Source organism: Mobula birostris, chromosome 11, assembly GCF_030028105.1.
Source record: "Mobula birostris isolate sMobBir1 chromosome 11, sMobBir1.hap1, whole genome shotgun sequence".
Lineage (NCBI taxonomy): Eukaryota > Metazoa > Chordata > Chondrichthyes > Myliobatiformes > Myliobatidae > Mobula > Mobula birostris.
Window position 1 is genome coordinate 93904436 of NC_092380.1, and position 27955 is coordinate 93932390.

Consider the following 27955-nt stretch of genomic DNA (forward strand, 5'->3'; position numbering starts at 1 on the left):
CAAAATAGGAATTACAATTATTGCAAATTGTTCACTTTGGTTGAATGGCCAGTTTAATCTTTAGCAAGTTTAACAGTAATTTAGTAAATCTTGCATTGCTTTTGTAAGTACATATCTGTTGTCGTCGATCATTGGCAAATTTATTACTATGTCAGCAAACCATTTCGTGTCCTTTGGTCCATACCATTGGAAAGGCACCTCCTGGAAGGGAACTGTTCAGAGCAGACACTGGGCAAGGAAGCAATACCCAAGAACGAGTCAGGTTGATTATTGCTCTGTGAAGGTTTATCTCTGAAAAAAAACAATACAATTTACCTGATTTGGTTCTTAAAATTAAAAAAAAATGACTCAGTTTGAAAATCCACGTGTAGGAACCTTTATGTCTTGGGATTATTTTGTTTGTGCATTGCTCCTTGTTATTTCCTCAGCGATCGGTGTCTTCTTTGCAATCAAGGAACGAAAAAATGCAACCTCCCGAGCTTTTCTGATGGGCGGGAGACAGATGATTTGTGTCCCAGTGGCTCTCTCGCTCACTGCCAGCTTCATGTCTGCAGTCACTGTGCTGGGAGTTCCTGCGGAGGTTTATCGCTATGGTGCTTCTTACATCCTCTTCTGCTTTGCCTTCTTTTTTGTTGTTGTCCTCACAGCCGAACTCTTCCTGCCGGTCTTTTACAGATCTGGAATCACAAGCACATATGAGGTAAGGTTATTATATAGATTTGTCAAGCATTCTGTTGTTTCAGATAGCCCGAAATATTTGTCTCAGAATATTAGATATAGCTGAATAGACACAGTTCTTGCAATAAAGGCAATGATTGAGTTATGATTGGAGAGAGAATTTAGAAATTGAAGGTGCTATGGGACTTTGGGAGTACGAATGCAGGGATCCCTAAAGGTGAGCTTGCAGCTGAGTCAGTAGTAAGAAAAGTAAATTCAATGTCAGCATTCATTTCAATAGGACCAGAATATAAAAGCAATGGTGTAATGCTGAGGCATTGGTCAGACCATTTTTGAAGTATCATGAGCAGTTTTGTCCCCATATCGAAAGAAGGTTGGGCTTGTGTTGGAGAAGCTACAGAAAGGGTTTATGAAAATGATCCTAGGAATGAAAGGGTTGTTGGATGAGCAACACGCGATGACTCTGGGCCTGTACTTCTTGGATTTAGAGGGATGGGGGCGGGGGGGGGAATTTCATTAAAACCTACTGAATACTGAAAGGCTTGGATGGAGTGGGCGTGGAGAGGAAGCTTCTGGTATAAGGGGAATTTAAGACAAAGGAATAACCTCAGAATAAAATGACATCCCTTTAGAAAACATGAGGAATTTCTTTAGCCAGAGGGTGATAAATCTGTGGAATTCATAGCCATAGACAACTATAGAAGCCAAGTCTTTGGGTATTTTTAAAGTGGAGGTGGATAGTTTCGTGATTAGCAAGGGTATCAAGGATTATGGGCAGAGGCAGGAGAATGGGATTTAGAGGGAAAAATAAATCCACCATGATTGAATGGTGGAGTAGAATTGGTAAGCCAAATGATCTAATTCTATTTCTCCTATGTCTTATGGTCTTATGGTTTTACTTGCTCCGTGGGTTCAAGGTACCTTACAGGAATCTGCTATTATATAACAATCTTGAATAAGTTCCACTTCTAAAAAAAAACAGATGGTTAGGCTTCTCATTACCTGCACAATTATGTGAAATCTGTTTAGTCTGTGTGCAATTGAAATTCAGAATTGGTACTGTTGCAACATTTGGATATTTCAAACCCCAGAAATTGTCTATTCACCTGAATACCATGGTGCATATTGTCAACAGACATTTCAAAGGCACTCTCAGATTCCAGGGAAGCAGATACAAGCTAAGTTTCTGCCCAAGTATTTATAGTGCTGACAAATTTAGGATATTAAGATTAGTGCTGAAACATTCATATTGCACCATTGGAAAAGTGCAAGTGAACAAATGTGATTCTGCTGTTTACATTGGGGAAATAGTAGTTTTGCCATTTGATGGTGCTTACTGATTTCCTGAAATGTTGCTTTAATGCAAACAGCCAATGGGTTTCAGCCTTGTTATAAATAACATTTCTTCACAATCTTTTCTTTCACTAACATTATTGATTCTCTAACCTGAAGTGAAACTGAAAAGTTAGTTTCATGATAAACAAATATCTTTTATTTATTTCTCTGAACTTACTTCAGGAATTCGTTCTTTCACATCTCAGCTGTAAAAATTACTGAAAGCAGTGTTTCTGACCAACATTCCATGCTGTTACAATGATTTTCCCAAACAGAAACTGACAGTTTCTGGACGTTAAGGAAACCTAGGGATATGTTGAAACTTCTGAGGTTGTTGAATGGCAGAGCAAGCTCAAAGCATTAGATGATATTTTCCTAATTCTTTGCAGCCCTATAACTTCACACATCCTTTCTTTGTCAACTACTTTCACACCTCTGGCTGCTACGTATATGCACGATAATTCCAATGGTCTCTGGGCTTAGATCTTGTTCTCTGTAGCAGCGGTCCCCAACCACCGGGCCGCGGACCGATATCGGGCTGCAAAGCATGTGCTACCAGGCCGTGAGGAAACGATATGATTTGGCGATATGAGTCAGCTGCACCTTTCCTCATTCCCTGTCACGCACTGTTGAGCTTGAACGCACGCGAGGTCATTACCCGCGCCTCATCCATGTCAGCGCGGGAAGGAGATCAACTCCTCGAGCTTGCAAATGACGGCGGGCTGAAAAGTATGTTTGACATAATATCTCTGTTGGCATTCTGGATCAAAGTCAATATCCTGAGATAGCCATGAAAGCACTGAAAGCGTTGCTTCCATTTCCAACCTATCTCTGCAATGAATGCAACGAAAACCAAATTGCGGAATAGACTGGACATAAGGAACCCCGTTCGAGTATCGCTGTCTCCCATCACCCCTCGATGGGACCGTCTTGTTGCAGGGAAACAAGCCCAGGGCTCCCACTGATTCAGCGATATTGGTGTGTTGCAATGATTTTATATGTTCATACGGGGAAAATATGTGCTGTGTGTTTAATATCCAAACGTTACTTAAAATATTATGATGCTATTGACTTACTTATATAACCATAGGACAATTACAGCACAGAAACAGGCCATCTCTGCCCTTCTAGTCCGTGCCAAATGCTACTCTCACCTAGTCCCACTGACCTGCACTCAGCCCATAACCCTCCATTCCTTTCCTGTCCATATATCTATCCAATTTTTTGTTAAATGATAATATCGAACCTGCCTCTACCACTTCTAATGGAAGTTTGTTCAACACTTACTTCAAGCTCCCCTGTCCTCCCCTGATAATTGACTTATCACTATATTCATGCGAGGAAAATATGTGCTGTGTGTTTAATATTAAATTCGTTAGATAAACCCTTTTAGAAATGAAATTGAGTGTCTTAGCAATTTATCACCTATATTCCGGTTGTGATTAACACCCCCCACCCCCCCGACAGAATCGCCAAAAACGATTTGTAGAGAAAATTCGGCATGTTACATGTACGCGCATGCGCACTGGTGCCCGCTCATCTCATGGTCATTGTAGTCTTTCTCGGGGTAAACCCAACATATTTGACTGCTACTCTTGTCCCCTCGGCAACCCTACCCCCCGCCCCCCCGGGTCGACCTGTCTGCCGGTCCACAGGAATATTGTATTGCAATATTACACCGGTCTGCAGTGCAAAAAAGGTTGGGGACCCCTGCGCTGTAGTCTTCAACTGTTCCAAATCTCTGCTACTTCTTTCTCATCACTCATGATTCTATTCATCCAACATCCAGGGACTTCTGATTTGTACTGGCATTTTATGTTCATTCTACTTGATTTCTGATTTTCATCCTTCTGCTCAGATGCCTTCAAATCCCTCTTTGAAGTTATAGAAAAATACAGCACAGATGCAGGTCCTTCGGCCCATCTAGTTCAGGCTGAACCATTTAAGCTGCCTAACGCCATCGACCTGCACCCAGACCACAGCCCTCCATGCTCTTTCCACTAGAATCCTTAGAAAATTAATTGTTTAATTTTTGATTTAGAGATTCCTTTTGGCACAATAAACCTACATTGCACAATTACACCCATGTAACCAATTAATCTGCTAACCTGTATGCCTTTGGAATGTGGGAGGAAATCAAAGCACCCGGAGGAAACCCACATGGTCACAGGGAGAACATACGATCTCCTTTCAGACAGAGGTAGTAATTGAGCCTCGGTTGCAGGCACTGTATTGGCATTGCACTAACTGCCACACCACCATGCCGTCCTCTCACCTTAACCCTTATCTAACTCCATGTTTCCATTGCCCTCACCCTCACCCTACCATTGAGTGAAGTGCCTCCAACTTTCTCTTGCTTGGCTGGCTCCATCAATTTCCTTGTCAGATTTGAAAGGAAACAGCTTTTGTGGCGAAATGACAGTACTTTTTGCTGACCTTGTTATAAGTTCCTCACAAAGATCTATGATTTATATAGCAAAAGCTTCCTTTTCTTAGTCTCCTGATGGTGTTGCGTATCAAGTCAAGGTTGTCTGGTATCTCACAGTTGAGATGCCATTAAAGGCAGCCAGAGACAGAAAGAGTAATGCAGCATGGTACAGTGAGAGCGGCATTGATTACCAAGCATAGAACAAAGAACAGGCCCTTCAGCCCACAGTGTTGTGCCAACCCAATTAAATTAGTAATCAAATGACCAACAAAACTTATCCCTTACACCTACACTTACATCATTCTGTTTTCCTCCATTTTCATGTGCCTATCTAGTCATAGTCATAGTCATACTTTATTAATCCCGGGGGACATTGGTTAACTGCTAAAGTTAATTGCTAAACATCTCTTAAATGTCCTTAATGTACCTACCTCTACCACCACCCAAGATAGCACATTCCAGGCACCCACTGCACTCCGCGTAAAAAAACTTGCCCTCGCGTCTCCTTTGAAATTACCCTCCTCACCTCAAATATATGTGTGATGGGGTCCTGAATTACCTCTATAAACTGTGCTTGATTACCCCTATGAACTGTGCTTTTGAAAAGAGAGAGAGAGAGGTATTTAATACAAGCACGTTGTTTAAAAGAGAGAGAGAGAGATGAAGACTGCTCACAGGTTGTTTATACTTACTCCAAGGACATTGCCTGCTTGTATATTCTTACACAGACAGAGAAGGGAAGAATTATTTGAGAGACAGTTGGTACTCAGTACGGTGAGATAAATAGAAGGTCAGATGATAGACCAGAGAGACATGATTTTGGACACTGAATGAGCTATGTTGAGTCCATAGAAAAAGTGGGCTTTTGGAGGATCGATCAGTAGCTCTTGCAGTGTGAAAAGGAAGTGACCGGTGGGGAGTTGTTCATGTGTCCAACCCTCGCCTGGGTCGATAGCTCCACCACAGAAGAACAGTCCCCTTTGTTGTGGTCACAGTCGGTGACTTTTAAAGGGTTTTGGAGGACAACGGGAAGATTGACGGTGTCAGCTCACCTGAAGGCTCAAATCTCTCTGTCTCTCCATCACTACTCAACTCAATACCACAAACTGAACTGAACTTTACTCATCATCATAAGATTGTATCTATTTACCCCTAGACTTGAAGAAGCTTGGTTTTCATACATATTCCACACTTACTTATATATAATCATTGCCAACCTGTTTGATGTATCTGCATTTATATTACTGTATTGCGTAGTTACTAATAAATACCATTAGTTAATAGCAATACCGGACTCCAAAGTGCTTTCCATTTCTGCTGGTTCTTTAACCCGTCACAGGGTACGTGACACATGTCCTCTGGTATTGAACATTTCAATGCTGGGGAAAGATACTCTATCAATGCCTCTCATAATCCCTTAAACCACTAGCAGATTTCCCCTCAGCCTCTGCCATCTACAGAAAACAACCCAAGTTTGTCCAACCTCTCATTATAGCACATGCACCCTAATCCAGGCAGCATCTGAGTAAATCCCTTCTACACCCTTTTCAAAGCTTCAACTTTCCTATAATTGGGTAACCAGAACCATACCCAGAAGCAGCCTAACTAGAGTTTTATAAAACCACAACATAACCTCATGACTTTTGAACTCAAATCCTTGACCAATAAAGGCAAGCATGCCACATGCCTTTTTAATCACCCCATCAATCTGTGCAGCCGTGCAGCCACTTTCAGGGAGCTATGAACTTGGACCCCAAAATCTCTTTGCTCATCAACATTGTTAAGGGTCCTGCCCTTAACAGTGTGCTGTCTCTTTACATTGGCCTACCTGCAGGCAACACTTCACATTTGGAAGGGTTAAATCCATCTGCCATTTCTTCACCCATATCTGTAACTGATCTATATCCCACTGTATTATTTGCCAGTCTATCCACAACACCACCTTAATCTCCTGGATGAGCCTCTCACAAAGGACTTTGTCACGTGCCTTACTAAAACCTATGTAAACAACATCCATAGCTCTTTGTTCATCAATCACCTTTGTCGTCTCTCAGAAAGACTTAATCAAGTTAGTTGGACACGACTTGCGCTGCACAAAGCCATGCTGGTTCTCCCTAATTAGACCATGGTTTTATAAATACCCATAAATCCTATCCCTAAGAATTTTCTCCAGTAGCTTCTGTACCAGTGACGCGAGACTCTCCATCCTATAGTTCAAAGAATTTTCCGATTCCCTTCTTGAATAAAAGAACAACATTAGCTTCTCGACAGTCCACCAGGACTTTGCCTGTGGCTAGAGATGGCATGAAGGTATTGGTCAAGGTCCCAGTAATCTCTTCTCTTGCCTCTCTCAATAACCTGGGGTATATCCCATCAGGCCCTGGGAATCTATCCACCTTAATGCTCTTTAAGAGACCCAACACTATCTCCCTCTTTACTTTGAAATGCTTTAGTATATTAACACACTCAATCTTGAACTCCCTATCCTCCACGTCCTTGTCCTTGATAAATACTGATGTAAAGTTCTCATTAAGGACTTCCCCCACATACTCTGCATCAAAGCAAATGGTCACTGCCCCCATTTACCTTTGAGTGCATCTATCCTCTCCCTAATTATCATCTTGCTCTTGATGCATGTCTACAATGCCTTGGGATTCTCTTTATACCTATTTGCCAAAGACTTATCATGAGTACTTTACATCAGTATTTCAAAGTAAAGGGGGAGATAGTGTTGGGTATCTTTGTCACGTGCCTTACTAAAACCTATGTAAACAACATCCATAGCTCTTTGTTCATCAATCACCTTTGTCGTCTCTCAGAAAGACTTAATCAAGTTAGTTGGACACGACTTGCACTGCACAAAGCCATACTGGTTCTCCCTAATTAGACCATGGTTTTATAAATACCCATATATCCAATCTCTAAGAATTTTCTCCAGTAGCTTCTGTACCAGTGACGTGAGACTCTCCATCCTATGGTTGCAGTCATGGAGAGAATGTACAAACTCCTTACAGACAGCGGCGGGAATTGAACCCGGATCGGTGGCGCTGTGAAGTGTTGTAATAACCACTATGCTACCATGCCTCCACAAAACACTAACATCATTTTAAATTCATGCTTCATGTTTAATAATACCATGTTTCAGATCCAAATTCGTATTACTATTCAAATCTTCACTTGGATTTGAATAAATTTGGATACAAAATTTACTTTAAATATACAGTTTCTCTAAATATTCAATTTACTAATATTTTGAAATATTCACCATTTAAGGGATTTAATAATACACATAAGTATAATGAGTTTTTGGGTTCAGATAATTTACTGATCAAAAATTATTTCTTCAATCACAAGTAATTAAACATCAGATTTGAAAGGTGCTTTGCAACAGAATGAGTTCAGAGCAGCTTTCTATGTACAGTGTGTGATGTGGGCAGCATGGTAGTGTAGTTGTTAGTGTAACACTTTTACAGTGCCAATGATCGAAGTTCAGTTCCTGCCACTGTCTGTACGTTCTCCCCATGATTGCATGGGTTTCCTCTGAGCACTCTGGTTTTCTCCCACATTCCAAACACGTATGGATTAGTAGGTTAGTTGGTCACATGGGTGCAATTGGATGGCATGGCTTGTTAGACAAAAAGGGCCTGCTACAATGCTGTCTCTCAAAATGAAAATTTAAAAAAATATGTTATATATAATAAAGTTGTTCATCTGTCAATTTCACAAAACAAGGAAAATTATTTTCATGCAAACACGAGGAAACCTGCAGATGCTGGAATTTCAAGCAACACACATAAAAGTTGCTGGTGAACACAGCAGTCCAGGCAGCATCTCTAGGAAGAGATACAGTCGATGTTTCGGGCCGAGACTCTTCGTCAGGATGAACTGAAGAAGAGATAGTAAGAGATTTGAAAGTGGGGAGGGGAGGGGGAGATCCGAAATGATAGGAGAAGACAGGAGGGGGAGAGATGAAGCTAAGAGCTGGAAAGTTGATTGGCAAAAGGGATATGAGAGGATCTTGGGACAGGAGGCTTAGGGAGAAAGAAATGGGGAGAGGGGATTCCCAGAAGATGGGTAAGGAGTATAGTGAGAGGGACAGAGGGAGAAAAAGAGAGAGAATAAAATATATATATATATAATAAATAAATAACGAATGGGGTACAAAGGGGAGGTGGGGCATTAACGGAAGTTAGAGAAGTCAATGTTCATGCCATCAGATTGGAGGCTACCCAGACGGAATATAAGGTGTTGTTCCTCCAACCTGAGTGCGGCTTCATCTTGACAGTAGAGGAGGCCATGGACAGACATATCAGAATGGGAATGGGATGTGGAATTAAAATGTGTGGCCACTGGGAGATCCTGCTTTCTCTGGCGGACAGAGCGTAGGTGTTCAGCGAAACGGTCTCCTAGCCTGCGTCAGGTCTTGCCAATATATAGAAGGCCACATCGGGAGCACCGGACGCAGTATATCACCCCAGCCGACTCACAGGTGAAGTGTCGCCTCACCTGGAAGGACTGTCTGGGGCCCTGAATGGTGGTGAGAGAGGAAGTGTAAGGGCATGTGTAACACTTGTTCCGCTTACAAGGATAAGTGCCAGGAGGAAGATGGATGGGAAGGGATGAGGGGGGGACGAATGGACAAGGGAGTCATGTAGGGAGCGATCCCTGCGGAAAGCAGAGAGGAGAGGGAGGGAAAGATGCACTTGGTGGTGGGATCCCGTTGGAGGTGGCGGAAGTTACGGAGAATAATATGTTGGACCCAGAGGCTGGTGGGGTGGTAGGTGAGGACAAGGAGAACCCTATTCCTAGTGGTGTGGCGGGAGGATGGGGTGAGAGCAGATGCGCGTGAAATGGGAGAGATGCGTTTGAGAGCAGATTATTTTCACTACCTTTTTCACTTCCATTACCACCATAAACAATTAATACTGAGTTCTGCTGAGGAGGACACACACTAATCAGGGACAAAGATTTAAGGATAGGGTCAAAGCTTCCTTGAAGAAGGGTGAGATCCCTGTTGACCCCTGACAATCTGTGAGCCATGATAACCTAAAGTCAGGAAGCAGTATTCAGGATGATCATGAGAATTTTGAGTTGGGAGCACACAGAAGACCTGCATAACAACAGGAGAAATAAACCAGCTGATAAATGACTCACCCGCCGACCCAACCTCCTACCTAACCTGCAAAAGATTCAATGGTTTGTACATTGGCCTCTTAGCCATCTCAGAATCTACAAGACCTAAATGTAAATGGGTAAACCTCAATCCCTCAGGACTTCCAAAGAAGAGGACTATGGATAAATTCATGCCAAATATTTTGCATATCGTACTTAATTGATCTATTACAGAATATTGTATTGAAGTTTCTGAGAAAATAACACAGCAATATACTTTATACATACTGTCTACTTTTGAAAACTGGATAAATTGATTAAGACTCCTTCAAATTATGTTTCACCTGAATTATTTCCTTTCAACCATTCATTTCCTGAACTGACCTTCACAATGCAAATCACTGGTTTAGTGAAACTATGACCATTTTGATTACTTTGTGCTAAAATGATCTCAAAAAGCCATAAGAACATAGGGACTTCTTCCAGAATACTGGCTAAACCTGATCCTGTAATATAAAGGTTTCAAGCTCTCCTTCCTGCACCCATTTCAAAGGAACTTATTTCTGCAAAACTCCTTCCTCATTCAACCTTTACACATGGAATAAAAAAAATGACAGTTTTAGGTAGGTTTGCCCACTCTTCCAATCTTCTAATTCAGATCATATGTAGTTTCAAAATATCAGCCTCAGCAAGAAACACCTAAGTAGATAATTCAAACACTTCTCACGGTATTCGGATAATTTCTCGCACTATCCTTCACAGCTCACGGTAGCGTAGCAGTTAGCATGATGCTGTTGCAGCTCGGGATGTCAGAGCTTGGAGTTCTCCCCATGACCCCGTGGGTTTCCTCCGAGTGCTCCAGTTTCCTCCCACAGTCCAAAGATGTACCAGTAAGTCAGTTAACTTGTCAGTGTAAATTGTCCTGTGATTAGGTTAGTGTTAAATAGTTAGGTTGTTGGGCTGGAAGGGCCTGTTAAATGCTGAATTTCTAAATAAATAATAAGACTGAATTGGTCGTATCTGGATAGTTTTGTTGGAGGACTTGTATTACTCCAGTCTCTATTGATGAGACAGTTTTCCAATCACCAGATCATCTTCAATGTAATAACAATGTTAAAAATAGAAGAAAGAGTAGGCCATTCATACTCTCATGCTTGCTCTGACCATCTTATTAGCTCTGTTTTTCTGTGTTAATTCAATATTCCTTGGTTTTCTTAACATCCAAATACCCATCATTCTCTGTCTTGAATACATCCAGTAATTAAATTCTCCTGTGGTTAGGTGAGGTTTTAATACTGCAGGTGGGTTGCTGGGGGGGTGGGGTGGTGGTTCATTGGGCCTGTTCTGCACTGTCTCTCTAAATAAATAAATGTGAAAATTGATGACCATGTCACGTTCACCCAGAAAAGAACAGCGACTGCATTTTAATATTTATCGATTCACAGTAAAGAACTCTAGGATATCTGAAAACGCATATGGTGCTTCATGACTACAAACTCTTTACTTCATAAATTTTATCTTTTCTTTCTTTTCTTCAGTACTTGGAGCTGAGATTTAATAGGGCGGTTCGTGTTGCTGCTACAATTATATACATTCTGCAAACTGTAAGACAATTATTAAAGTTTAATTTTTAGTCATATTTATATTTAAGTCCATATTTATATTTAAAGTAATTTATGCCTTTAACATAATTTTCAGATTCTCTATATAGGGGTTGTGGTCTATGCACCAGCTTTGGCACTGAATCAAGGTAAGCATCACAACTTGGTAATTATTGAACATTACAAGACATTTAATTACAGTGAAGCTCTTACTAATATGAAATCGGTCACCTGCACATCGGACAGTAAAAGGGGTATTGCATTTTGGGTCAAATGAATTTTGTAAAGATTAATCTGGAGATATCAGGTGAATGAAGTTACCTTATTTGATATGGAGAGTTGTTACGAATAATATTGTCTCTTTTAATGCATTTTGCTATTCTGATCAAGAACAATGCTCTTTGTAGCTTGACATTAGCAGATTACCATCAGCAAATTTGGCAAGTACACTCTAGATGACTTCATTCAAGTCTTTATACAAGCTGTAAACAACTGAGGTGCTCGCACCAAATCCAGTAGCACAATACTTGTCACATTTTGCCCATCAGAAAAATAATTCCATTTATACCTAACCTCCGTTTACTGATAGCCAACCAGTCTTATATCCATGCTAATGTTACCTCCTATACCACGAGCTTTCATGTTACGTAGACTTCCAGGACAGTAGTGTTAATGTTTATGAATGGCTCTGTGTTCTTGATTCTTCCTACTTGCTATCTTTATTGTGGTCCGTTTTTGCAGTTTAAATACTCTGAATGTGAACATTATATAAATTATTGCTTAATTTTGTTTTATACACTATTCTATTAGCCTACATTTTGTTCCATGTTTAGTAGACATTCACTGGCCAAATGTAACATCCAGTGTTAAATACATTCTATATTAGTTTCTTTATACTCCTTATTTACTTCCTAATATTGCATTTTAAGTATATGTCTTCTCATTTTATAGTGACTGGTCTTAATCTGTGGGGATCAGTATTTGCAACAGGAATTATTTGCACCTTCTATTGCACCCTGGTATGTATGAATGCTTAAAAATTATCCATATCAAAAATAGTGGTCAAGATGCTTTTGCAGCATTTCCTCAGCTATTCTGTGGAACTTGAATTACAATAAATATTCTTTTGCTGATTTGATCTTGTGGGGAAAAATGCTCTGCATTTTGGGCCATTCGTTATAAAATTGTTACTTTGTGCTGAATCTAGTGGTCTTCTATCAATATTCCTAAATAGGGGACAACTTTAATTAGGCAGACAGGCAATTACAGTAAGAAGCTATTACTATTTCTGGAAATAAACACTGGGGTTCTCTGAGTGGATGATATGTCTACCCAAACAGAGAAGGGCTGTGTAAGATTTGAAGTTACCTTAAATTCACAGCCAGAGGGAAACACAAAGAGACTCTCCACTGAGTCAAAACATTTCCTCCCTGGGTTCAGGAAGAACTGGAACAACTCTGCAGTCTCCACAATATAGTTGTTTTCTGTGTCCCCTGTGTCACTTTCTCTCCATCTCTGCCATCTCCCCCCCCCCCCCCACCGCTCTCCTGCATCCGCTCAAGCTCCGTTTTCTTGGAAGCCTGCAGAGTGCAGATGACCAGCACCTGATTGACTCTCAATCTAGGCTCAAAGTGGTTTAAGCAGCCTTTCAGCAGTATGGTCTTTATGACATGCTACTGTTTGTGATGGACTGTTGGAGTGCTTTCCCAAACCCCATTAGACATAATGTATTGTGTCAGCATATAAAATGGTGAACCATTGTAATCTTGTCAGTTTGCTACAGTTGGGATTGTATTAAAATTAACTCCAAAAACCACAGAACAGTTTATAAGTCTATAAATCTAAATAGAAACCTAACCCACATTAGAGTAAATCTCACCCCACTAATGTTCCTTCCTGTTTAGATTAGATTAGATTAGATTATGAGGACACGCAGTCCTCTTTTATTGTCATTCAGTAATGCATGCATTAAGAAATGATACAATTTGTCCCTCCAGAATGATATCACAGAAACACAAGACAAACCAAGACTAAAAAAAAACTGACAAAAACCACATAATTATAACATATAGTTACAACAGTGCAAAGCAATACCGTAATTTGATGAAGAACAGACCATGGGCACGGTAAAAAAAATCTCAAAGTCTCTCGAACGTCCCATTGTCTCATGCAGATGGTTGAAGGGAGAAACCCTCCCTACCATGGGCTTTCAGTGCTGCAAACTTGCCGATGCAGCATCCTGGAAGCACCCGACCACAGTCTGACTCTGAGTCCATCCGAAAACTTTGAGCCTCCGACCAGCCCTCCGACACCGATCACCGAGCACTATCTCTGCCGAGCGCTTCGACCCCGGCCCCGGCAACAGGCAATAGGCAAAGCCGAGGATTTGGGGCCTTCCCCTCTGGAGATTCTCGATCACACAGTAGCAGCGGCAGCGAAGCAGGCATTTCAGAAGTCTCTCCAGATGTTCCTCCGTGCTTCTCATGTCTGTCTCCATCAAATCAGGATTGTGCATGGTCCCTATTTAACAAATTCGGAGTGGCCACGCGCACTGCCATCTTCTCCTCCCCTCCTTTTTATGAGAATAGGACAAAAATGAGTGTCCAATCTCTTCATGAGAAACACGATGAACATTGAATCATTAAATAATTCTTTCGGACTTTATTTCAACGTTGATTCTGCCTTGAATCATAGTTGGTCAGCTTTCAGGAACCACGACTGATGAAAGTTTTAGGCGATGGGGATAAGCGCCTTGATATCACTGCTTAAAGAACAGGAGAAGCAGGACTGCTTCCTCAAGCTGCTGCAACTTTATCAAAGATTAAAGGAATTAAAGTACATTTATTATTGAAGTATATATGCAGTATACAGCCCTGAAATTAGTCTTTTCACAGTTAATGATGAAACAAAGAGAACATGTTCAAGAAAACAGCAAACATCCAATGTGCAAAAAAACCAGGGACAAATCACGCAAGTGGCAAAAAAAGAAATAAGTGAAAACACAGAACATAAAGCATCAAACCACTTTGAAACAGTCTAGTACTGTTCAGTTTAGTTCAGTTCAATTTAGTGCTGTGTTGTTTGTTGACTGTACGCCGCAGAGCCAGATCGCCCCAATCAAAATTGCATAAAATAGCAATAAAAAGGGAGTAACCAAAACTCAGAAACACATATAACATGAACTGTAGAGTCCAATCCACAAAGTACATTGATTAAAGATCCCTGATTTATGATCTCCTCCCCATGCTAGGTACCAACTTCTGTCCCTCATAACTCATTCAGATTAGATCGGCAGTGTTTTTCCTAATACAGGATTTCTCCAGCCCCTCTATCCCCATTCAAGCGGGCTAGGAATGGATAGGAAACCTGGGAAAAACAATTAAGAGCTTCAGATTGCTGGAGGAACTAAGCAGGTCAGCAGTTCCTCTAGCATCTTGTGCGTGATGCTTTGGATTTCCAACATCTGTAGAATCTTTTGTACTGCAGATGCAATCTTCAGAATGTCCCCAGAAATATAAGCACTTTAAAGAAGTGATTATCAAAATACTTGATAGTGATATAATTGATATTTTACAAGATCTGGGAAAAATTCCACTTGATAACAATAACAAAAAATAACAATTGCAACTCTATATTCAAAAAGGGGAGGAAGACAGAATGCAAAGGAACTATAGGCAGTTTCATCAGGAAAATGTTAGGAGTCACTTCTGTCTATATTGATGGCAGCTACTTCAGGCTACATTGTTGATAAAGTTCATAAAGATCAGGCAAAGTCAACCCCGAAGGGAAGATTCACCTGGATGTTCTCTGAGATGGAATGTCTTAGTTATAAGGAAAGACTGGATGAGCTGTGTTTCTTTCCCTTGGAGCAGAAGTTGACAAGAAGGATCCTTAGGCATTAATGTGGGGCATAAAAAAGGTAGACAGTAGTAAGACTTTTCTCCAATGCAGAGGTATGTGTAACATAGGGCGTGGGTTTAAGATATCAATGAAGAGATTTAGAAGGAAAATAAGGGGAAAAATGTTTAATGCACCTAGGTTTGGTTGTTATATTTGCTGTTAACATAAAAGCAGGTAGGAAAGTAATTTGTGAGGAGGACTAAAGGAGAATAGGCGGGGATATAGCTAGAGTAAGTCCCTGAGCAAAGATCTGTTAAATGATATACCATGCAGGAAAACATGAATATTTTCTTTTTGGCAGGAAAAAATCAAATGGAAGCATATTTTCAATACAGATTGTAGAACTCTGTGAAATACAGAGGGATCTGGACGTTTGAGTGAAAATAACTAATATTGTTGGTTCAAGAAATAATTAGGAAAACTAATATAACATTGCTTTTTAGTGGATGGGGAATAGAATGCAAGTGTAGGGTAGTCTTGCTTTAATTATACAGCTCATTTTGTTATAGAAGACACAGAAGAGACTAGATTTGGGTTACTGTGTTCAGATTCAACCTGCTTATACTGTATAAGGGAAGATGTTTAGGGACATCTTAGATGTTTAGCAGTTCAGAGAAAGTGTATCCATCCCAGGAATGGGTGGATGGTCTTACGAAGAATAGCTGGACAGGCTGAGCTTGTATTAATTGGGTGATAAAGGAGGGAGTGGTAGGATTAAATATCGAATTCAGGATTGAAATGGAATGTTTCTGTCTCAGAGAATCAAAAGTCTTTGGAACTCCCTTCCTCAAAGGGCAGTAGCAACAAAACTTTTGGATATTTTTAAGGCATCGATAAATATGTACTTAATAATCATGGGGATGAAAGGCCGTTACAGGTAAGCAGAACTGTTGCATTGAGAATGCATTGTAATGGAATTGTATGTGGTCTTATTATAATGGCAAGGCAGTGCTGAGGAGCAAAATTGCTTTTTATTTAGAGATACAGCACAGTAACAGGCCCTTCTGCCCAATCAGCCTGGTGTGCCTAGTTACACTCATGTGACCAGTTAACCTACTGACCGGAACATCTTTGGAATGTAGGGGGAACACAAAGCACCCAGAGGAAACCCACGCGGTCATGGGGAGAACATACACACTCCCTACAGGCAATGGTGGAATTAAAACTGGGTCACTGGCACAGCGATAGTGTTATGCTACCCACTACACTACAGCGCCGTGTGAAGGAACTGCTCCTGCTGAATTTCAGAATGAGTATCCAGAGGCCCGGGCTTCCGATGCAGAGACATAAGTTTGAATACTACTTTAGGTTATGGGGAATTTAAATTCAAGTAACTAAGCAAATATGGAATGAGAAGCTAGTCTCAGTAATGAAGACCCTAAAACTTCAGTTTTGTTATAAAAACTTATTTGGTTCTCTAGTGCATTCTTTACTTTTTTCATTTCAATCTTGCTGGCATATATGTGATTCCAAACCTACTAATGTGGTGTACTGCCCTCTGAAATGGCCAAACACTTCAATCAGTCGTACTATCAGGAATGAGAAATGAATGAATCCAGACAGTCAGTGATGCCCACCCATCCCACATATAATTTGAGAAAAGATTAATAATGATGCAGCTGGTAGTGCTGCTACCTCACAGCTTCAGTAGAAACATAGAAACATAGAAACATAGAAAATAGGTGCAGGAGTAGGCCATTCGGCTCTTCGAGCCTGCACCGCCATTCATTATGATCATGGTTGATCATCCAACTCAGAACCCCGCCCCAGCCTTCCCTCCATACCCCCTGACCCCCGTAGCCACAAGGGCCATATCTAACAGTAATCTGGGTTCAGACTTGACCTCCATTTTCTGTAGGGTTGGCACATTTTCCCTGTGACCATACCTTGTTTCCTCCAGGTGCTCCACTTTCCTCCCACATCACAAAAGTTGGGAGGTTAATTGGCCACCGGTGTGTGGGTGTATGGTCAACTCTGGGAGGTATTGAGGAGAATAAAATGGATTTAAAGTAGAACTAATGTAAACAGATGCTTTGTACTCAACTGTTTCTCCTTGAGGATGAAGTCTCACACCTGGTGTTTATGCTTTGTTCCTTTGTCAGGGTGGTTTGAAGGCTGTGGTGTGGACAGATGCTTTCCAGGTGATTGTGATGGTATTGGGATTTTTAACAGTTCTCATCCAGGGAACTATCCAACTGGGAGGAAGTAGCAACATGTGGAAGATTGCAAGGAATGGCCAAAGAGTCAATGTACTTGAGTAAGTAGCCCCACACTGTCACATATCATTGAAGAAGCGATCAGAAGTGCATTAGAGGACAGCTGGCTGGAGTATGGTCTTCCCTTGATGCTAAGAAGGAACACTAGAATCAAAGGTTCAAAGTACATTTATTATCAAAGTAAGTAGACAGAATACAGCTCTGTGATTCGCCCTCCTGCAGGTAGCCATGAAACAAAGAAACACCATGGAACCCGTTCAAAAAAACATCAAACATCCAACACGTGATAAAAGAACAAATTGCACAAACGGCAAAAAGAAAGTAGATGACAAATCAAACCAGGAGTCCGAACATCAAACCATGATTCGAGTAGTATTCAGCTTAGTTTAGTTCAGCATCACCCCTCTAGCTCACTGCCGGCAGCAGGACAAAGCATTCTTTGCTGAAGCGCCCCAAACAGCATCAATTACTGTGATCAGACCACTCAAAAGCAGCAAAAAAAAGAGTAACCAGAATCCAGGAACACATGCAACATGAATCTCAAAGTCACCCAAAATGAGTCCACAGCTTCTCCAATTAATCCTTGCAATGTGGATCCCAAGACTACTGACCTTTCCTTCAAAATGATGGAAGCTAGGGCTTTACTCTTTGGAGAGAAGTAGGATGAGAGGAGAAATGATAGAGGTGTACAAGATAATAAGAGGAATAGATGGAGTGGATAGCCAGCGCCTCTTCCCCAGGGCACCGCTGCTCAATACAAGAGGACATGGCTTTAAGGTAAGGGGTGGGAAGTTCAAGGGGGATATTAGAGGAAGGCTTTTTCACTCAGAGAGTGGTTGGTGCGTGGAAACACTGCCTGAGTCAGTGGTGGAGGCAGATACACTAGTGAAATTTAAGAGACTACTGGACAGGTATATGGAGGAATTTAAGGTGGGGGGTTATATGGGAGGCAGGGTTTAAGGGTCAGCACAACATTGTGGGCCGAAGGGCCTGTACTGTGCTGTACTAGTCTATTCTATTCTATGTTCAAAAGCGGCTAGGAAGAGGGAGAGGAGGACCAGTCAAATGTAGGCAGGTGGCTGAACACAACCCACCCTTCGCTCTCGGATTTGTCAACTTCAATCTTGCTCGATCCCTCCATTGGAGAGAAGCAATGGAGTCAACCCCTTCTCCCAGATTCCAGGCCACACACTGCACTCCAAATCTTAGCTAACTCCCTCAGAGACAGCAAAGCACCAGATCGATCTATCAGTCTAAGAACACACCATTAAAGTGTAAATTACAGGTTCTAATCAGATGCAGCTTAGTAGTAGAATCATATTTGAAAGAAGTAGTCTTGTGAAGTCTGCAGGGTGTTGTGTTGGCCGCATTGTAGTTTGTAGAGTTTGCCAACAAGTGATCAATGTCACTGGAAAGAGTTTTATTCATAGTACTGAAGGCATATTCTGAACTTTCAACATAAATGGGTTCAGAAAGCGAGCTGAGAAATCCCATAAATCCGGCAGGTAGATCTCGAAAGTTCTCATTGCAGTCTCTAGTATCTGCAGAAAAACCAGTCTCAACTACTACAGACCTAATTCCAGCACCATGCTGTAATGGAAAAGGCTTGGACAGGGACAATTATTATGAAAAAAAAATGGAAGGTTAAATTCAATTCCGTTTGATCATTAGAATGAAATAGTTCATGGCTAAGGACTAAATTGAATCTGCAGCCTGAAAAACAACCAATTGTTTCTTGAAATAAATTGAATTAATATGGCAGTCACTCTCAATGGCTCTTCACTCGATCTTGGATCACCTGGACAATACAAACACCCATGTTGTTCATTGACTATAGCTCAGGGTTTAACACCATCATTCTCACAGTCCTGATCGATAAGCTCTCCTAGGCCTCTGTACTGCCCCCTGCAATTGGAACCATGACTTCCTAACTGGAAGACTAAAATCTGTGCAGATTGCTAATAATAGCTCCTCCTCACTGACTATCAATACTGGTGCACCTCAGGAATGTTTGCTTAGCCCACTGCTCTATTCTCTCTCTATACCCATGACTGTGTGGCTAGATATAGTTCAAATGCCATCTATAAATTTGCTGATGACGCAACCATTGTTGGCAGAATCTCAGATGGAGATGAGAGGGCGTACAGGAGTGAGATATACCAGCTAGTTGAGTGGTGTCACAGCAACAATCTTGCACTCAACGTCATTAAGGCCAAAGAGCTGATGATGGACTTCAGAAAGGGTAAAACGAGAGAACACTACCCAATCCTCATAGGTGACTCAGAAGTGGAGAGAGTGAAGGATGTCAAGTTCCTCTGTGTCAAGATCTTTGAGAATCTAACCTGGTCCCAACATATCGATGCAGCTGTAAGGAAGGCAAGACAGCAGCTATATTTCATTAGGAATTTGAGGGGATTTGGAATATCAGCTAAAACTCTCAAGAACTTCTACAGATGCACTGTGGAGTGAATTCTGACAGGCTGTATCGCCGTCTGGTATGGAGGGGGAGATACAGTACAGGATAGAAACAAGCTACAGGAAATTGTAAAATTAGTCAGCTGTACCTTGTGTACTAACCTCTGCAGTATCCAAGACATCTTCAAGGAGCAGTGCCTCAGAAAGGCGGTTTCCATTATTAAGGATGCCATTTGCCAGGACATGCCCTCTTCGCATTGTTACCATCAGGAAGGAGGTACAGGAGCCTGAAATCATCACTCAATGATTCAGGAACAGCTTCTTCCCCTCTGCTATCCGATTCCTAAATGGACATTGAACCCATGAACACAGCTCACTATTTTATATTATTTGTTTTTGCACTATTCTTAATTTAACAATTTAATATACTTATATATACTTACTGTAATTGATTTAATTTTTTTTCTATATTATGATGTATTGCATTCTACTGCTAAGTTAACAAATTTCATGACAAATGCTGGTGATATTATACCCGATTCTGATTCTGACTTTAATAATAATCCACTTGACTTTGAATTAGCTTCTCGGTCGATCCTCTGAGGCGGCATACCTTTTGGACACTGACTGTCGGAGGCACATTCACTTGGCTGGGAGTCTATGGAGCGAATCAATCAATAGTCCAAAGGTGCATTTCATGCAAGTCAGAAAGACATGCTAAAATGTAAGTACAATGTGCTTCACTTCCAGATCCAATTCATAATTCCAAAGATCCCCTTCAGTTTATTTGTTTTGAAAGACGTGTTAAGGGCTTTAGTTCTTTGATTAGCTTCCACTGACAAGACTCAAGTATGTCATATTGCAGAGTCTTCTGAGGCATTCCTTTGGGGTCCATTTGCTGGGGTACTCAGGGGGCTGCTGAAGCCAGTGAGTAACCTGCAGATTCTAGAACTGGTAGGGCAGGAGACATTGGTTTGATGAATGCTGTATTCTTTCCACCTTAGTTTCTGACAAGTGACTATAATGGATATAACTGGTGGCCCCGTGGGAAGCACAACTATACCACAGCTCCAGTGATCCAAGTTCGATCCTGACCTATGGTCAAAGTAGAACCTGCATGTTCTCCCAGGTGTCCTGGTCTCCTCCATCCAAAAGCTGTTTGTTAAGGAAATGTGGGAGATGGGATTGAAGTGAGTGTAGCCAAGAAACATCCTTTCATGCCATAAGGTAACATGAGAATACTGTATGAGGATTTCCAACCTTAAATTCCAATAAATATTCCTTCTTCCCATGTACCCCTGCTCACTACCAGGCTATTACCATTACTAAATTATTGAGCACATTTTGAAAACAAGTGAGAAAGCTTAATTCAAAACAAAACTAGAAATATTATAAGTTTGGATTTAGTCTGCTGAATTACGTAAAAGAAACTGGAACTGTTTGCAATGTTGATTCAATTGAAGACCTCAGTTTCTGATATAGGGCAATGTACCTGAACTTGCTTGGACTCTGGGTGATCAATGTCTGTGCAGTGTTCTCAGGGCTGGTGATGTACGCCTTTTACGTAAACTGTGATCCGTGGACTGCAGGATTTATTTCAGCACCAGACCAGGTAAGTATTGATATTCAGCTAATACAAAAAATGCACTAAGTTAGCACAGTATGATATAAACAATACAAGATATCAATTATCACGGAACATGAAACAAATGCATTGGAGCATTCAGAAATAATAGTAGTAAATGTTGTAAATGTAGAAAATGTAGTTTTCAGTTCAATGGGCATGATGGGCCTCCAGTGTTCCTTTACATGTTGGCAACTTATTTTAAGCACAAGAGATTCTGTAGATGCTGGATTCCAGAGTAACACACAGAAAACGCTGGAGGAACTCACGAGGTCAGGCAGTATCAATGGAAAGGAATACTTTATACTTTATTGTTGCCAAACAATTGATACTAGAATGTACAATCATCACAGTGATATTTGATTCTGCACTTCCCGCTCCCTGGATTACAAATATTAAATATTAAAAATATTAAAAATACTTAACATTAGTAAATATTAAAAATTTAAATTATAAATCATAAATAGAAAATAGTAAAATGGAAAGTAAGGTAGTGCAAAAAAACCGAGAGGCAGGTCCGGATATTTGGAGGGTACGGCCCAGATCCGGGTCAGGATCCGTTCAGCAGTCTTATCACAGTTGGAAAGAAGCTGTTCCCAAATCTGGCTGTACGAGTCCTCAAGCTCCTGAGCCTTCTCCTGGAGGGAAGAAGGACGAAAAGTGTGTTGGCTGGGTGGGTTGTGTCCTTGATTATCCTGGCAGCACTGTTCCAACAGCGTGCGGTGTAAAGTAAGTCCACGGACAGAAGATTGGCTTGTGTGATGTGCTGCGCCGTGTTCACGATCTTCTGCAGCTTCTTTCAGTCTTGGACAGGACGATTTCCATACCAGGTTGTGATGCACCCTAGAAGAATGCTTTCTGCGGTGCATCTATAAAAATTAGCGAGGGTTTTAGGGGACAGGCCAAATTTCTTTAGTTTTCTCAGGAAGTAAAGGCGCTGGTGGGCCTTCTTGGCAGTGAACTCTGCTTAGTTGGACCAAGTCAGGTCATTTGTGATATTGACCCCAAGGAACTTAAAGCTTTTGACCTGCTCCACTTGCGCACCACCAATGTAAATTGGGTCGTGCGGTCCGCTACTCCTTCTGAAGTCAACAACCAATTCCTTCGTCTTGCTGACATTGAGGGATAGGTTATTGTCTTTGCACCATGCCACCAGGTTCTTAATTTCGTCTCTGTACTCAAACTCATCATTACCCGAGATACGGCCTACAATTGTTGTGTCATTAGCAAACTTATATATTGAGTTTGATGGAAACCTGGCTACACAATCATGGGTGTAGAGTGAGTACAGCAGGGGGCTGAGTACACAGCCTTGTGGGGCACCGGTGCTCAGAGTGATTGTAGAGGAGAGCTTGTCCCCTATTTTTACAGCCTGGGTCCTGTCTGTGAGGAAGCTGAAGATCCAGCTGCAGATCTGAGTGCCAAGGCCCAGGTTCTGGAGCTTAGGAATCAGTTTATTTGAAATGATGGTATTAAAGGCAGAGCTGTAGTCAATGAAAAGGCGCCTTTCCAAAAGCTCCGGTACATCCTGTTCCTTAATATTTGCATGTTCAAGCTTTTCAGTCAACTATAAGTCATCTCTACAATCGCCAAGATCCTTTTCCATGGTGAATACTGAAGCAAAGTATTCATTAAGTACCTCTGCTATCTCCTCCGGTTCCATACACACATTTGCACTGTCACACTTGTTTGGTCCTATTCTCTCACGTCCTATCCTCTTGCTCTTCACATACTTGTAAAATGCCTTGGGGTTTTCCTTAATCCTGTCCGCCAAGGCTTTCTCATGGCCCCTTCTGGCTCTCCTAATTTTATTCTTAAGCTCCTTCCCTGCAAGCCTTATAATCTTCTAGATCTCTAACATTACCTAGTTTTTTGAACCTTTTCTAAGTTCTTTTTTCCTTCTTGACTAGATTTACAATAGCCTTTGTAATCCACGGTTCCTGTACCCTACCATCCTTTCTCTGTCTCATTGGAGTGTACCTATGGAGAACGCCATGCAAATATCCCCTAAATATTTGCCACATTTCTTCCATACATTTCCCTGAGAACATTTGTTTCCAATTTATGCTTCCAAGTTCCTGCCTGATGGCCTCATAGTTCCCCTTACTCCAATTAAACCTTTCCCTAACTTGTCTGTTCCTATTCCTCGCCAATGCTATGGTAAAGGAGATAGAATTGTGATCACTATCCCCAAAATGCTCTCCCACTGAGAGACTTGACACCTGACCAGGTTCATTTCCCAATACCAGATGAAGTACAGCCTCTCCTCTTGTAGGCTTGTCTACATATAGTGTCAAGAAACCTTCCTGAATACACATAACAAACTCTACCCCATCTAAACCCCTCACTCTAGGGAGAAGCCAATCAATATTTGGGAAATTAAAATCTCCCACCACAACAACCCTGTTATTATTACTCTTTTCCAGAATCTTTCTCCCTATCTGCTCCTCGATATCCCTGTTACTATTGGGTGGTCTATAAAAAACACCCAGTAGAATTATTGACCCCTTCCTATTCCTAACTTCCACCCACAGAGACTCCATAGACAACCCTTTCCTCCTTTTCTGCAGCCGTGACACTATCTCTGATCAACAGTGCCATGCCCCCACCTCTTTATCCTCCCTCCTATCCTTTCTGAAACATCTAAACCTGGCACTTGAAGTAGCCGTTCCTGCCCCTGCACCATCCAAGTCTCTGTAATGGGCACAACATCATAGCACCAAGTGCTGATCCACGCTCTAAGAGCATCCTCATTCATAATACTCCTTGTATTAAAATAGACACATCTCAAACCATCGGTCTGAGCGCGTCCCTTCTCTATTACCTGCCTATCTTCCCTCTCGCAATGTCTCCAAGCTTTCTCGATTTGAGCCAACTGCCCCTTCCTCCGTCACTTCAGTTGGGTTCTGCCCCCCAGCAATTCTAGTTTAAGCTCTCCCCAATAGCATTAGCAAACCTTCCCGCCAGGATATTGGTTCCCCTTGGATTCAAGTGCAACCCTTCCTTTTTGTACAGGTCATGTCTGCCCCAAAAGAGGTTCCAATGATCCGGAAATCTGAATCCCTACCCCCTGCTCCAATCCCTCAGGCATGCATTTATCCTCCACCTCACTCTATTCCTATACTCACTGTCACATGGCACAGGCAGTAATCCTGAGATTACTACCTTTGAGGACCTGCTTCGCAACTTCCTTCCTAACTCCCTGTAGTCTGTATTCAGGACCTGCTCCCTTTTCCTGCCCATGCCATTGGTACCAATTTGTACCATGACCTCTGGCTGTTCTTCTTCCCACTTCAGGATATAATGGATGCGATCAGAAACATCCTGGACCCTGGCACCTGGGAGGGAAATTACCATCCGCGTTTCTTTCCTGTGTCCACAGAATTGCTTGTCTGACCGATTAACTATAGAGTCTACTATCACTGTTGCCATCCTCTTTCTTTCCGTCCCCTTCTGAGCCACAGGGCCAGACTCTGTGCCAGAGGCGCGACCTATGTTGCTTCCCCCAAGTAGGCCATCTCCCCCGACAGTACTCAAACAGGCGTACTTCTTGTTAAGGGGGATGGACAGCCACTGGGGTACTCTCTAGCAACTGCCTCTTGCCCTTCCCTCTCCTGACTGTTACTCACTTATCTGTTTCCCGAGGTCCCGGAATGACTACCTGCCTATAGCTCCTCTCTATCATCTCCTCAGTCTCTCTGACTAGACAGAGGTCATTGAGCTGCATCTTCAGTTCCCTAATGCAGTCCCCAACGAACTGCAGCTCGACGCACCTGGCGCAGATGTGGCCGTCTGGGAGTCTCCAGGATCTGACACCCAGCACAGAAAACTGGGCTCACATACGTACTTCCTGTCTGTATTCTACACAAGTAACGTACCTTGCCTCGACCCCTAATGCCTAAGCCCCGTTGAGCCAAAGCCTTCCTACTGTGTCTCCCTCTACTCTGGCGCCTGCTCTATAAAACTGTCTTCTTTTTAAACTCTTCTCTCTGTTCTTACTGGCTGACCTCCACGTGCTTGCACAGTCGTGCCCCCATCAAACTGGTGAAGAAATAACTTGTGCTCAAGTCCTGAATTTGTTTGTGACGATACATAAAACAAATGATTACCTCCTGCTTTTATTTATTTCAGATGCATACTATCAAAGTACATTTAATTTCATTTTAATCTTAATTAAAATCAAATTACTGATACTCGTGAAGCATCACAATCTGGTGGGGGGTGGGGCTACTGCACACCATCGAAATAAGTTGTAGAGTGTTGCAGACTTAGTCAGCTCCATTATGGACACTAGTGCCGTAGTATTCAGGACATCTTCAAGGAAGCAATGTCTCAAAAAGGTGGCATCCATCATTCAGGGCCTCCATCATCCAGGTCATGCCTTGTTTTCATTGCTACCATCAAGAAGGAAGTACAGAAGCCTGAAGGCACACACTCAGTGATTCAAGAGCAGCTTCTTCCCCTCAGCCATGTGATTTCTGAATGGACGTTGAACTCATGAACTCTACTTTTTTTATTTCTATTTTTGCTCTACTTATTTAATTTAACTTTTATAGCTATGTATATATCATACATTTTATATATATTACACACATATATAGATATATATACTTACTGTGATTCATGTTTTTTCTGTTATTAAGCATTGCATTGTACTGTTGCCACAAACTTATCAAAATTCATGACATATGCTGGTGATATTAAACTTGATTCTGATTCTGAGCACTACTAATTCTCCATTTACACTGGTGTTTTGGTAAGTCTAATATGACTTCAAAGCTGTTGGCTACACCAGCAGTGGAATATTACTGCAACATGTGTTTGGCAGATAACAGTGTAATAACTCCTAGACGGGTCGAATTTTGAAACGGAATCCAGTTCCTTGTTTCAATGAGTGACATTATATTTTGAATACTTAAATTAACCACATAAATTGATCTGCAGGTGGAATATAGAAATAGTGCAGGATTTTCTACACATGTGTACACAAATCAACTTTTCACGTTAGGCTGCAAAGTGAAGGAATATGTAGTGGTTCTGGCTTCAGTGATGTCATTGCCCTGAGGAAGAAAAAATTCCAATTGGCAATACTGAATGAATAATCTCTGTTCATATGATATTTCTTTATCCACTGTTTTACTGATGACATTGTAAATTCAAGATTAACTTTAACACTGCAATTTTCAGGGTAAGGGAAATAGCAAATTGACCAAATTTCCTGGTGCTTCTCTTATTACATAGTTTATAGCATACAACGCCTATTGCATACTAATTGCTGTATGCCACACTGGTGAACAGTATTGTAGTGGAAAATCAAGTTGATTAATAGCAGGCAATTGGAGAACAAAGGGCCTTTTAAAGACTGATTGGAATTGGAAATGAAATTGGTTTGTTAAGTTTGCATGTACATTGATAAGCTTGTTCTTCTATACTATTCCTACAGATAAAATCATTACACAGTGCATTGAGTTAGAACAAATAAAACAGGTAATGCCGAAGTTGCAGTGCAGAGTAAACAATAAGGTGCAAGATCATAATGAGGTAGATTATTAGCCAGGAATCCAACTTATTGTGCTAGGTAATTAGTTCATAGTCTTATAATCGTGGGGTTGAAGCTGTCCCTTGAATCTCATGGATACACTTTCAGGCCTTTGCATCTTGTGCTCAACAGAAGAGGGGAAGAGAAAGAATTTCCAGTGTGGGCAGCTTTTTTGATTTTGCTGGCTGCTTTTTACTGATACAGTGAGAAGTACAGAGAGAGTTCATGGAGGGGGAGGCTGTATTCTCTGGAATTCACAAGAATGAGGGGTGACCTCATTGAAACCTATCGGATGTTGAAACCCCGATAGTGTGGAAGTGAAGAAGATGTTTCCTATGGTGGGAGAGTCTAAGACTAGTGGCCACAGCCTCAGAATAGAGGAGCGTCCTTTTAGAACAGAGATGAGGAGGAATTTCTTTAGCCAGAGAGTAGTGAATCGATGGAATATATTGCCACATGCAGCTGAGGAGGCCAAGTCATTGGGAATATTTAAGGAACAAGTTGATAGATTCTTGATTAGTCAAGGCATGAATGAACAAGGGGAGAAGACTGGAGATTGGGGCTGAGAGAGAATTTGGATTAGCTATGATGAAATAGCAGAGCAAACTCGATGGGCCAAAAGGCCTAATTCTGCTCCTATATATTATGGTCCTATGGTTTCCATGATATGCTATGATAATTGTTGAAAACACTGCAATTTCTTATGGTCATAGCCAGAGCAGTTGCCATACAAAGCCTTCATACATCCAGATAGGATCATTTCTGTGGTGTATTAATTCTTCACGGTTGACAGGAACATGTCAATTTTTTTAGCCTCCTGAGGAAGTAGGTCAAAATGCTCAGCAGACAACGCAGAGTCAGTGGAGAGTGAAAAACTGAATTAATATCACTTACGGAGTAGGGCCTTTGAGTTAATATTACGTCTGGATAAATTCACCACAGAAATAATTACTTTTATTAGAAACAGAAAATACTGGATACCTTATGACATTATATTCAGTATTGAGTTGTGCAGGCTGCCACATACCTAAGTGGAAGATGAGGTGCTCAGAGATGGAATGGAATGGAATGAAGAATTAAATTGATATTTCCACCATTTCTGCTTTT

General features: G+C 41.4%; 1 protein-coding gene across 4 annotated transcripts in view; it reads left to right on the forward strand.

Moving 5' to 3' along the window:
• The first annotated feature begins 214 nt into the window (after positions 1 to 214).
• slc5a12 (solute carrier family 5 member 12) overlaps positions 215 to 27955 on the forward strand; it is a 61697-nt gene continuing 33956 nt past the window's right edge. For 3 of the 4 annotated variants that reach the window (XM_072272717.1, XM_072272721.1, XM_072272719.1), the window contains exons 1-7: positions 215 to 700; positions 11092 to 11157; positions 11252 to 11303; positions 12106 to 12173; positions 17157 to 17311; positions 20269 to 20409; positions 21168 to 21297. In XM_072272717.1, coding sequence (XP_072128818.1) covers positions 344 to 700; positions 11092 to 11157; positions 11252 to 11303; positions 12106 to 12173; positions 17157 to 17311; positions 20269 to 20409; positions 21168 to 21297 — 969 coding nt within the window. In that variant the 5' untranslated portion in view covers positions 215 to 343. The remainder of the gene's footprint in view (positions 701 to 11091; positions 11158 to 11251; positions 11304 to 12105; positions 12174 to 17156; positions 17312 to 20268; positions 20410 to 21167; positions 21298 to 27955) is intronic. The other variant, XM_072272718.1, reaches the window with a different exon arrangement.